Source organism: Heterodontus francisci, chromosome 37 (genome assembly GCF_036365525.1).
Source record: "Heterodontus francisci isolate sHetFra1 chromosome 37, sHetFra1.hap1, whole genome shotgun sequence".
Taxonomy (NCBI): domain Eukaryota; kingdom Metazoa; phylum Chordata; class Chondrichthyes; order Heterodontiformes; family Heterodontidae; genus Heterodontus; species Heterodontus francisci.
Window position 1 is genome coordinate 29,476,299 of NC_090407.1, and position 13,590 is coordinate 29,489,888.

At 41.9% G+C, this 13,590-nt stretch overlaps 1 protein-coding gene across 2 annotated transcripts in view; it reads right to left on the reverse strand.

The window, feature by feature from the left end:
- The window catches only part of LOC137352221 (rho guanine nucleotide exchange factor 10-like protein), a 186,081-nt gene that overhangs the window by 17,207 nt on the left and 155,284 nt on the right, over window positions 1-13,590 (reverse strand). For both annotated transcript variants that reach the window (XM_068017450.1, XM_068017451.1), the window contains 3 exons: window positions 9,407-9,493; window positions 9,041-9,252; window positions 148-302 (listed from right to left, as the gene is read on the reverse strand). In XM_068017450.1, the coding sequence (XP_067873551.1) occupies window positions 148-302; window positions 9,041-9,252; window positions 9,407-9,493 (454 nt within the window). The remainder of the gene's footprint in view (window positions 1-147; window positions 303-9,040; window positions 9,253-9,406; window positions 9,494-13,590) is intronic.

Consider the following 13,590-nt stretch of genomic DNA (forward strand, 5'->3'; position numbering starts at 1 on the left):
GATCACTGATGTCTGGCACAAATCTATTGAAGTACTCCAAGATTTTGATGAAAGCTGCAACGGTAACCGGGAGAAAGCTTGTGTCACAATTTACAGCGAGAGGTCTGGGCTGTATAGAGGAAGGAATACCATTCACCACTCTCTTACCATTTGTCCTGTTGTATATTGAGACAGTCCCATCCTGCAGGCCAACAAATAGGACATTCAGCAATTGCTTGAGGCACATGACAGGGACCTCTCCGGGGCTTTTAAATATAAACAAACACTGGGTTGCCATGTCAACACTAGCATACCCCACCACACTGAAAAGAAAGAAAGATTAGTTGATTGGGTTTTGCTTGTGGTTAACTCAAAATCAGACACAAGTTGCATTACATATATAAACATCAAGGGTTTTATTGGGCAACCATTGGCAGACAATTATTGCCATCCATTAAGTCACATTCTTCCCCTGCTTCAAATCCTGCAACTAATGTTAATCACCCCTCCTTTTACCTCACCTTCCACCCATTTCCCCCATCTGGAAACATTTATACATGATTCCACCTCTGCTCATCAGTGCCAAAGCAGATGACGAATGTCATGGATAATGGTCAAGGAGAAGGTTGCGCAAGACCCTCAAATGGACAATAGTTTATAGTAAAGTTTGAAATATAACGGGGAGATGAGAAACGAGAGATGAATGATGAGTATTGATCATTTCAATAAGGTAGAGAAGAACAAATGCTGCCTATGGAATTATATTCCAATATGGATTCAGCTTCTTCACAAGAGGAGAAGATGTGGTAAAGGAAAGGAAACCAATGAAACTCAATTTTTCTTTGCTTCTCTCACAGGGGCCACTTATTGTAGATTAATAAATGTCCTTCATTCATAGGGGATTGTTTGACTGATGACAATATCCTTAGCAAATAACATGAAGATGTAAATTTATTTTTTTGTTTGTGGTCCCCTTTGAAAAACACAACCCCCAGACTCAGGCAACCGAAGTGTCTGTTTTGCTGATGGATTTACTTTCAATAGCATTGTGTCGTGTTAGGCCCCCACCTGCCAAGAATGAGGCACATTAATTCTGTCATGAACATTGATTTTAAACTGTTACTGGAGTGAACAAAGGACTTGTTAAACAGATCAGTCGTGGCTGGAAAAAAAACATTTACACACTAACGGACATCGAAGGTGAGGAAGTGCATTCCAGGGCCTGCTAAGGAAGATACAATCCACAAAGGCCAGGACTGGTTAGACCAGCTGGTCACATGACTACCCAGCCATTCCAGTGTTTTCTTTTGAACTGGCCACAGAGAGTTTGAAGGCAGAGCGTCTGTTTGTTCCTGGACTGAGAAGATCTCTCCTGTCTGCTCCTATCTCTTTCTCACAAGCCTCTGAATCCACTGAAGACACATGAACGCCAAGAGAGAAAAGTCTCCTACAGCGAACAAGGTTTAAGAAGAATACTGGGCCCCAACGAAAAAGCAAGATCTACCTACAATCAAGGACACTACAGTGAGCTCGAAGACCCATAACAACAACTCTTCAGATATTGCCTCAAACCTTTCCACTTTATTTTTCTTCTGCTCTTTTCTGTCTCTATTTGCATGTGTGCCTTGCTTATGCATGCTAGCGTAGGCGTTAACCGAATTAGAGTTTAAGTTAAATAAATTTAAACTTTTCTTCTTTAAACCTAAGGAAGCCCGTTTGTGCTGGTTTCTTAGCCTTATAATTGGAAAGTGGTGAACAAGGATTCACCAAGGGGTAGCTAAAAACACAGTGTGTTTAAAATTAAACCCTGCTACAGTAAGACCAGGTGAAGGCTGAAAGGGAACCCTAGACCTCTTTCTCACCTGGTCGTTAACAATTGATTGTACACTTTGATCTAATTACATCAGAGGTTGACATTAAAATATATGTACCGGCCCTCGGGGTGAGTATGCCGCATCGCATGTAGGAATCAGTGCAACTCGAAAGTACACAGCAAGAGCAGCAGATGGGGCACAAAAATTGGGTACCAAGGAATGAGACAACTTGTGTGTATGTGTAAGTACACAAAACTGTGTACACTAAAAGGAGCTGAGGGGAAAGAGTATACCAGGGACCCAACCAATGGCTAAAGAGGGACTGCCAGGCAATAAGGAAAGACAAAGATAGTAAGTGCTGGCAATTTGAAGTAAAAGACAAAATGCGCAGCAGTTCCGCCAACATTTGAAATATTAACTTTCTTGCTTTAACTTTTCTAATGAAGTGCTCCACTTAAAATATTTACCCATATCTTTCCACCTTCCTATGCATTTCCAGCAGCTTCTCTATTTTTTGAATGCCAGGTCATCTGTTCTCCACATTTCTTATTTTACTTGTAACCGAATACAGTTTGCCAACACTCACTGTTCGTCCTTTGGCAATTGGCCCAAGCTGTCGGTGCTTGATGATGTTTACCCCAGCACATCAGTCTAAAGAGATCAATGTATGGATGCCTCTTTAGGACACACGAGAGTTTCTAAGTTCAAGACATTCATTCTTCAATATTGCCTGTAGTTCTTTAAGCGTGTCAATATGCCACATAGGAAATAGGAGTAGGCCATTCAGCCCCTCTAGCCTGCTCTGCCATTCAACTAGATCATGGCTGATCTTCTACCTCAATGCCATTTTCCCACACTATCTCCATACCCCTTTATGCCTTTAATATCTCGAAATCTATTGAGCTCGGTCTTGAACACACTCAACCACTGAGCCTCCACCGCCCTCTGAGGTAGAGAATTCCACAGATTCACCACCCTGAGTGAAGAAATTCCTCCTTATCTCAGTCCTAAATGGCCTACCCATTATTCTGAGACTGCGTCCCCTAGTTCCAGACCCTTCCAGCCAGGGGAAACATCTTTCCTGCATCTACCCTAACGAGATTTGTATGTTTCAATGAGATCACCTCTCACTCTTCTAAACTCCAGAGAATACAGGCCCAGCCTCCTCAAACTCTCCTCAATGGACAATTCCGTCATCCCAGGAATTAGTCTGGTGAACCTTCGTTGTGCTCCCTCTATGGCAAGTATATCCTTTCTTAGGTAAGGAGACCAAAACTGTACACAATACTCCAAGTGCAGTCTCACCAAGGCCCTGCAAGAGATCTTTACTCCCGTACTCAGATCCTCTAGCAATAAAGGCCAACATACCATTTGCCTTCCTAACTGCATGTTGTACCTGCATGCTAGCTTTCAGTGACTTATGAACAAGGGCACCCAGGTCCCTTCGGACATCAACACTTCCCAATCTCTCACCATTTAAGAAATACTCGGCATTTCTGTATTTCCTACCAAAGTGTATAATTTCACATTTTTCCATATTATATTCCATCTGCTATGTTCCTGACCACTCACTTAGCCTGTCCACTGAATCAGTGCTGAATGGGATAACTTCTGGTCATCCCCAGTAGTAGAACAGTTGGAAATACTATTTTTCCTCAGACAGATGTATATCTGCTCCACTTCCTCTAATAAAGGAGAATTACTTTTGGGCAAATAGCTTCAGGTTAGATAAGAGGGGAAACTCAATTGTATTGCAGTACTGCGTCATACAGAGCACAGGTCCAATCTCCGGTCAGGAAGAATAAGCTTATCTCAGTTGGGAAGCCAGTATAGACCTTAGTCTCCCCAAGAAGCGTAATATGGAGCCAAGAAGAGTTTGTGGTTGCTGCTCATCACTCTCCAATGTTTTGGCTGGTGAATGAGCATTCATAGGCATCAGGTAAAAAGAAAAAAGGCAAAAGCTTGCATTTCTACGACCTTAGGACATCTCAAGATACATTGGAGCCAATGAATTGCTTTGGAAGTGTTGTAATATAGGAAATCTGGTAGGGGAAACGGTGGCAGTGTGACAATGTCATTGAACGAGCAATCCAGAAGCCCATGCTAATGCTTTTGGGATATGGATTCAAATCCCACCAGAGCAGCTGGTGGAATTTATTAATTAATTGAAGTTAAATTCCAATTAATAAATAGAAATCTGGAATTGAAAGCTAGCCTCAGTAATGTTTCCTTGTAACTATTGATTCTTGCAAAAACCCATCTGGTTCACTAACGTCCTTTAGGGAAGGAAATCTGCCATCCTTACCTGGTCTGGCCTACATGCAACTCCAGACTCACAGCACTAAGTTGACTCTCAACTGCCCTCTGAAATGGCCTAGCAGGCTACTCAGTTGTCGAGGGCAATTAGGGATGGGCAACAAAAGCTGGCTTTGCCAGTGACACCCATACCCCATGAAAGAATGAAAAAATAAAGCCAATTTACACACAGCAAGGTCCCACAAACAGCAGAATGATAATGATCAGATAATCTGTTTTTAGGCATTGGTTCAGGAATAAATATTGGTCTGGATATTGGGAGAAATCCCCTGTTCTTCTCTGAAATAGCGACACAGGCTTTTTTGCATCCACATTTAGAGGACATTCAGAGCCACGGTTAAGCGTCTCATCCGAAAGATGGCACCTCCAACAGTGCAGGACTCCCTCAGTACGTACTCAACAGTTATAACCCATTTTTCAGTACTCTGTCGACACTCAATGTCTAACCACTTGAATAGTAGCCACTCAGTTAGAACTGACTGGACTTCAGCAGAGTGAATGTAGGGTTGGTCACGTATATTGAAACCCACACCAAGTCCTGCTCACCCATCGTCCCTGTGTGTGCTGACCTACATTGGTTCACAGTTGGTAATGCCTCGATTTTAAAATTCTCAACCTTGTGTTCAGATCCCTCCATGGCCTCATCCCTTCTGTAACCATCTCCAGTTCTCCAAACCCACCTAGATTGGTGTTCCTCCAACTCTGGTATCTCGTATATGCCTGGTTTCCATTACGCCACCATTGTTAGCCATGTCTTCAGCTGCCTGGGCCCTAAGCTCTGGAATTCTCCCCCTAAACATTTCCATTTCTTTCTCTCCTCCTTCAAGCTGCTCCTTAAAATCTACCTCTCTGACCAAGATTTTGGCCATCTGCCCCAATATATACCATGGCTTGGTATCAACTTTTAACTGACAATGTTCCTGTGAAGTGTCTTGGGATGTTTTATAACCTTTGCAAAATGACAGGTTATGGGTAAATTGGACTCTGTTGGGATGCCTCCTACAGTTGAATAGCCTGCCAAAACATTGTTTAGACTCAGGTATTTTAAAAAGGAGCTTAGTTGAGGTATCAGAAGGCTACTGGTGTTTGTGGAACTGTTCCCAGCAACAGTCAGCATTGTCCTTAGTAAAAAAGGGCGAGAAAAATAAATCATTCAAATGGAATAGAGAAGAAAAAAGGACTTTTAGCACCTTTCATTGCCCTCAGGACGCCCCGAAGCACTTTACTGCCAATTAAGTTCTTTTGAAGTGTTGTAATGTAGGTAACGCGGCAGCCAATTTGCACACAGCAAGCTCCCACAAACACCAGTGAGATAACAGCTGGATAATTGGTTTAAGTGATGTTGATGGAGGGGTAAAAGTTGGTTGGGACATCGGGAAGAACTCCCCTGGTCTTCTTTGAAATAGTGCCAGAGGATCTTTTATACCCACCTGATGGGCAGACTGGGCCTCAGTTTTAAAATTTCATCCAAAAGATGGCACCTCAGACAGTGCAGCACTCCGTCAGTACTGCACTGGCACGCCAGTCTAGACTTCATGCTCAAGTCCCTGGAGTGGGATTTGAACCTAGAACCTTCTAACTTAGAGGCAAATGTGTCACGCACTGAGCCACAGCCGACTCTTAATCACTGGTGCAAAAGAAAGTTCACCATGGATTTATTAATTACTTTTAAATATTTTAAAATTAGAAGTATTACAATTAAATAAATTGAAAACAAATTTTGAGTATTAGACTACAGAAATATCTTGGGATGTTACAGGAGGCACCAAAACAGTGCTATTTAAAGTTTAGAGAACAAAACTTGGCTGACCTCTTCTGTTCCTAATTGGTATTACAGCCACTCGAGTTGTTTTTCTTCTTGAAAGATCAACTTGCATTTTAAAAGTATTGTCACTACATTGCTCAGAAACATCTCAAAAGTGTTTCACTTGCAATGATTTACTTACAATGGCAATGACTGTCAGAGGCAAACGAGAGCAGGTTGATGAAATGGCTGTAACAGACCTTCAGGTAAATGACCTTGCCTACACCTCCATTTTGCATAATTTCCCATCTCCGGTTTGCACGTTTTCCCTGTGCTGAGCATATAGAAGGAATCTCGGAAGTTGTGTGTTAATGAATATACTGTATAAATGTTGGGAGATTAACCCATTTCAACGTCTTTTGCCCCCTTCCTTCTAAAAACTCGAGTTTCTTGCTGTATTACAGTTCCCTAGATGCCAATCACCTCGGTATCTCACCCTATTCTCTCTTGACAAACACTCACATAGGTCAGCTTTCAGTAGGAGTAGCGGTCCGTAGGAATTCTAGTTTATTTCCCTCTCCCACACTCGTAACCCAGGGACACTCAGTTGTCGTATCCCAACTATTGTCCTGACTGAGACCACTGTCTCAGCACAAATTAGGGATTTGGTCTGTGTTGCACAGTAGTATAAACACAGACATCAGACAGCATGAAGAACAGCTTGTCAACTAAATCCACAACTATAGCTTGTTGTTGAAAGGGTTAAGCACAGCCTCTACAGGCAGGATGATTTACATGGGAGATAGTTCAACTTCCACCCCTCGTTATCCAGGCTGCTGGATGATTTGGAGGGTTCTTTAGTGCAGAAAAAGTTGGTTTTAGCCCTTTTCTTCGACAGCTTTTCCACATCAGACACCATCACTGTTCAAGAGGATGGGGAAGCCCATTTGCCTCCCAAACCCTGGCAGGTGTCACTCTGTGATGGGCCTGCAGGACAAGAGACCAGAGGCAAAAGCTTCCTCTGTGCATGGGCCTAGCATCTGGCATTGTCAAGACTGGCAACTCACCATACAAGGCCTGCAGCTGCAAGTCAACTTTCTAGCCTTGCCAGTACCACTGTGCTACTGAAGTTCTTTTTAAACGTTCTACCTTTACTTTCGGTGAACTGTGTGTTGATCACGTTAGTATGGGTGAATAGAGCCCTTTCCCATCATCAACTTCAAACCGTCCCAGATGATAGTAAAATGGAGATAATGCTCCCTACAAGCTACCCTAACAATTTTCTTCAACCTTCCAACAGAATTCTCACGGCACCAGGATGACGTGTTTCCCCATTGCCCACGTCGAGCACCATAGTCTCCGTGTGACACTGCCAATTTAGTGTCTACATTTTTTTTTGTTAAAAGCTTCTGCACAAATAGAAACAGTCTTCAAGAAGTATGACCAAGATTGTCAAGAAAGAAACAAACATAAGTAACAGGATTAGATCACAGTGAGTGCATTTAACATTGTAAAGCAGAGGCAGGATAAAACTAAGCAGATCAGGGAAGTCCCAAAATGCAGAATCTTTGAAATTGTGTCATGCAAGATTAATAAGAAGTCTCTACTGAAACTGTTCTGCTTGCCTTTTCAAAGAACAGGCTAAAACTGTTCAAAATAAACTTTGGTTAAAATAGCGAATAAATTCCACGTTAAACTATTGCACAGTACAATCTCAAGGTAAGAATCTGACATTTTACAGCCTTTTTTTTGCATTTTTGTGAACAGCGACCTCAAAAGTTGAATGTCCAACACTTCTGATGTTATAGAACTACCTGTTAGGAGCTGCTAATGCTATTGAATGGACCTCATTTAGATTGCAGGGTGGATTGCATCAACACCAGCGACATTGAAGAAACAACTAAATATGCACATCTTTACGTGTCCACACACTTAGTTGATGAGCAGTATAGATTTTCCTCAGATGACTGGGAAGGAGTTACAAACCAGCTGTGGTTCAGTTGGTAGCACTCTCACCTCGGAGTCAGATGGTTCTTGGTTCAAGTCTCGCTTCAGCACAAAAGTCAAGGCTGACACTCCAGTGGAGTATTGAGGGAGCACTGTCGGAGGTGCCATCTTTTGGATGCAATGTTAAACGGAGGCCCTCTCTGCTCTCTAAAAGATCCCATGCATTATTTCATCGAACAGCAGAGGAGTTCTCCCCAGTATCCCGGCCAATATTTATCGCTCAATCGATTCCACTAAAACAGGATTATTTGGTTATTGTCTCACTGCTGTTTGTGGGATCTTGCTGTGCACAAATTTGCTGCCACATTTCCTACATTACAACAGTGTCTACACTTCAAAAAGTACTTCACTGGCTGTAAAGCACTTTTGGATGTGCAGTGGTCGTGAAAGGCGCTATATAAATGCAAGTTTTTCTCCCCCCCCCCCCCCCCATGTTTAAAAACTGTACTGGTGTGTGACTGCTCAACCTGCTGGCAGCCAGAAAAAAAGGGGCCCAATTCAAAGTCTTCATATTTGCCATAATTTTCACAGAGGAGCCTGGCAAAATCCATCCCTTCAGAAACTTGGGAAAACAGCCCCCCTGTCAGCTTGGCTCAGATGCCAGCACTCATCTGACTTGGAAGGTTTGTGGGTTCAATCCCACTGCAGAACTTGAGCACAGAAAAATCTATGCTGACACTTCTGCACAGTGCTGCAGGAGAGTGCCACATTGTCAGAGGTGCCATCTTTTTATGGGGGGGGTGGGGTCACAAAACTAAAGCTCAATTCTGCCTACTAATGTCAAATGGATGTTAAAGATCCCCTTGTGCGATTCACAAAAAAAGGCAGCTCAGGCCATCTGCCCTACATTCTTTAACTGATTATTCATTCCATTGTCATTTGAGGGACCCTGTTGAGGACAAAATGGCTGCCTGGTTTGCCTACATAACAACTGTGGCTTCACTTCAAATTAATCCACTGACTATGAAGCAATGTGGGATTCCCTGAGATATGTGATAAGGCATAAGATAAATCAATGTTCTTTCTTCGCTCATGATGAGGTGTTCTAACTTAATGGTGACATGAAAGGTACTGATTGACAAAATGCTAATGAGGGAACCTTTACAAGAACTGGTGACTCTGGAGAGCAAGTTATAAACTATTGGCGTTTGTGGATCCACAACACAAAGTGGATGCCTACCTGCCATCTTGAAGTCCCATAACGATAATTGGACTGTCCCCAGGTTTCTCTATTGGACAATCAACATCGTCTTCATCTCGGACCGTATGAGGGATATACTCCATGCACAAGACTCGCGAGCTGACCTGGAAGGACTTGACCTGCCTGGGAGTAGATCTGTTTAAGGAGAAAAGATCAACCTGCCCCAGCCCCTGTTCTCGCCCACTGCCGATCTATGGAAAGGCAAAAGAAAGGAAAAGAAACATTAGGTTTTGTTAAGCTGCCTAAAAAGAGGCCATTTAGTAAACTTTGAAATATACAAGATCGCACATGGTACAAAATGATTTGCATCACCAGCTGCTTCCTACTACTGTTGCAATAACTTACCCAAAGATATCCCTGTGCTAGACAGGTACTGGCAATGGAAATCCCAAGTAGGGATGATTGCACTGGAGTGTGAAGGGCCGCTTCAGGCTGAATGGAGAGAAAGGCATTTGAGTAATTAATATATGCACATATACTCCTCTTTTCACAACCCCTCTTTGTACTATACAAAGCCCCCACAGAGTGGAATAATCCTCATTCTCCAAATGAATATCTCCTTCTTGCAATGTGGAAGTAACAGTCACATGTATTCGCTATTGTTCTCATCAACACAACTGTACGAGTTAGAATTGACAACTGCCTTGAGAATGTCAATACTGCATCTGCCGCTTTCTTTTCTCAGTTTGTATACTTCAATAGCACCCATAGCATGGATCGTCTGAACTTTCCGAAGCCTATGATGCAGATTCACACACACTTCCTACTCCCTGCATCCTCGGGTATCAAAATTAAGCTTCATTGCACCCACTTTCAACAATATTGTGTCAGGCAAACCCCCCACCTGCCAAGACTGAGGCACACATTATTTCGCCACATGAATATCAAAACTTAAAAGTGCAAGCCCTGACTGGAAAGACATTTGAATGGTGACAGTGTTGGAACAATGGGGACCCAGTCGTTGCTTCCCCAATATACAGAAGTGGTCAGACCAGTTTTGGTCACATGACTGACTGACTGTTGAAGGTTTTGAATTTGAACTTCCGACAGAGGATTTGAACTCAGAAAGCTGTGTGCTCCCAGTTGGAACAGAACCTCCTCTCCAGTCCTGCCTGTCTCCATCTCTTTCCCATGGAACTGAATCTTGTGAAAACACGTGAACCTCTGAGAGAAAAGTCTCCTACGTGAACAAGGTGCAAGAACAACACTGGGCCCTGATGAACAGCAAGACTACCTGCAATCAAGTGAGCTCGAAGCATAGTAAACAAGAAACTCTTCTGATATTGCCTCAAACCTCTCTCTACTATATTTTCCTCTCCTCTTTTCTGTCCCTATTTGCATGTGTGTATCGCGTGTGAAAGCTAGTGTGGGCACGTCGTATATCCATAGGTGTTAACCATATTACAGTTTACGTTCAAGTTTTAATAAAATTTCACTTTTCTTCTTTAAACCTGAGAAGGCCTGTTTGTGCTCATTTCTTTGCTTTATAATTGGAAAGCTGTGAACAAGGATTCAAGAAACAAGGATCTCCAGAAGGGCATACTTTTAACATTGCAATAGATTCAACTTCATTCGAGAATCGCCAGAATGAGAATAGTTGTCTCATTTGTTTTCACGTTATATGCTTGAGAACATTTTAACTATTCTGGGTCAAACTATTATAATATCACAAAAATAAAATACAGTGGATGCTGGAAGTCTGAAATAAAAACAGAAATTGTGGAAATCCTCAGGAGGTCAGGCAGCTTCGGAGCAGAGAGAGAAAGAGTTAACGTTTCAGGTCTGAACATATCATTCATGTTCAGCAAAAAGATACAAGCTTTTCCCATGATAAGTTCACTGCCAAACCAGGAAAGTTCGACCCTCAGTCTTCTTTATTAGTTGACCTTAGCCATGGCAGCCAGCAGAGGTACTATAACTGGCCTCATTTCCTCAATTCTTGCTTCCAAATTTGGATCAACACAGAAGGTTACATATTGCAACCTGGACAATTGCAGCCACTTGCCAGACCCCAAATACTGAAACATTAGATTGTACAGTTTATGGATTGTACAGTTTGTAGTCAAACTGTTGGCAGCCACTGCTCCATTCAGATCAGGAGCTCTGAATCTGAAGAGGGAATCTATATCAGAGAAACACACACAGAGGATTGCTGTGATCAGGCAAACCATCTCCCTTTATCCATTTCTAGGTCTTCATCACACCATTAATAAGCAGAGGTTCCTCACAAGACTGAAAGACAGGCCGAAATTGAAGTGGCTAATCTAGGAGTTGTCATTAAGATAAAAATGCCATGCCCAATCCCAGACCTCTGCGGCAAGACTGTTCGAAGTAGCATTGCTGATAAACTGCATTCACAGCATGGCAGGTCGCAGTTTAAAAAATATTCTGAAGTTCAACTGCTTTAAAGCAAACTGGTGAAGTGACTATCAGGTAGGGGGAGCACTGCTCATATCCCACCCAAAAATACAAGTACATTAGTTTTTGTCTCAGTTTTATAGCGCAGGGGCTGAAACTGATTGACATAGGGAGACTAAAAATCCCTGTACCTACTAGCAACCAAAGGGTTGAGAAACAAGACACTGTTACACTAAGATATATGGGTGTTATACTGCTATTAGCTTCCCTTACATTTGATTAAAGTGCTTAGAAAATAAATGCAGTATAATAGTTAGCAGATGGTTGAAATTTTCACATTAAAAAGGCGAGCGAGGGACATAGGTAGAAGTCACTCATGCAAATTACTGTTATTTATGCTGGAAGAAAATTCAAAGCTGTAATTATTTGTTTCTGTCAGTCACTACACAAAGCTCAGACAGCTGCAGTTTGCTTCTATGCTGTCCTCATAATTATTTTTTAAACAAATCATACATCCATCAGTCAGTCACACTCCACGCAGAAAGCTAAGATTGGTGCAAGTTTAGTGCTGTCCTAATATCCTTCACCACCATCAACTATTGGATATATACAGGCGAATAGTCACAATTTGGAGGTTGGTAAGTGTAATGCCCAGTGTGGAACTGACTTATGGAACCAGGAAGGCCCCAGATGCGAGCCCGGGTCTGGGTTGAGTCAGCTAAGCTCAAACAAAGTAGCAATTGGGAACTCTCCAATTAGCCTTCATGTTCCAAGCTCAGCAGGGTTTTTTTTCTTTTTTAAAAAAAGTAAGCCTAGGTTCACATTCCTGATCGTAACCAGTGACTCCTGGTGAAAAGTGCCTATTTGAGGACTTGTCCACTTTCTTCTTTAATACAACCACAGCCCTGGAAAACTTGTAGATCATTTTCCTGTCAAATCTCAGGTACTCCAAATTCATTTGCAAAACAAGATTTCAAATATGGAACTGTTTCATACAGAAACAAATCTTTATATTAGAAAACAGACCAACACTCTCAGACTTGTCTACAGACAGCAGAAATCGCACAGAAATATGTTGAGAGAAAACAGTAATTTTTAAAATTTAATTTCACATCTCATTTAAGTCTTGCTCTCTCTCTCCCTCTAACCGCGTGGCTGCACTAACCATCCTATTTTAATGTTTCATTCTTCTTAGAGTTACTAATAATCCAACATTGAATATCAACTTTACAAGTCGTTAAATGCCAACATACAAATTCCAGCTTGCAGCGTAACTCTTCAATGTACATCTAACCCTTGGTTGATTGAAAAGCCTAATCTCAAGTGAATGTCTCCAAATGTTCATAGAACAACTGATCATTGCATTGTCATTCAAAACAAACATTTTCACTTATTTATAACAAATCCTACTATTTTTCATTTATATTCATTACAGGATTACCAATAATATATATGTACTTTAAAACAAAATGTCTTTACTTCCATCAACCAGTTACACATATGTAGTTGCATTTAGCTGCTTTAGTCTTTTAACACATCACTATGAACCTTTCCTGCGCATCTAATCTCACAAATAGATCCGCTTACTCGACAAGTTTCACTTCAACGGAGTTTCACTTCAGACTCAGCTTTAGCTCAGGGGTAGCACTCTTGTCTGAGTTAGAAAGACGCGGGTTCAATTAACACCTGAGACTTGAACACAATCTCGGCTGACACACCAGTGTAGTACTGACGGAGTGCTGTGCTGTCAGAGGTGTCATCGTTTGGATAAGACATTAAACCAAAGCCCTGTCTGTCGTCACAGGTGGATATAAAAGATCCCGTGACACTCTTCAAAGAAGAGCAGGGAAGTTCTGCTGGTATCTTCAACTTTTATCTCACAGGCAACATCACTAAAGCATCTGGCCTAATGGGTAATGGTAGAAAATGTTGGGTTTGCACTGATGTGTTAGCATCTGTAAAGAGAAAAGGCAAGTTAAAGTTTTGAGTGTGTACCCTTCATCAAAAGGTCAAGTACAGTGTAAACATTTTGTTTTGACTCACTCAACGAGTCTGAAGTTAAATTCTCCCTCCCTTCCCTCATATTAAGCTAGTGTGCTGATGACTATTGGTCTTGCCTTTAATGATGGTGACTAACGGAGCAGAAAAGTGTTCACGTTGTGAGGGAGAAG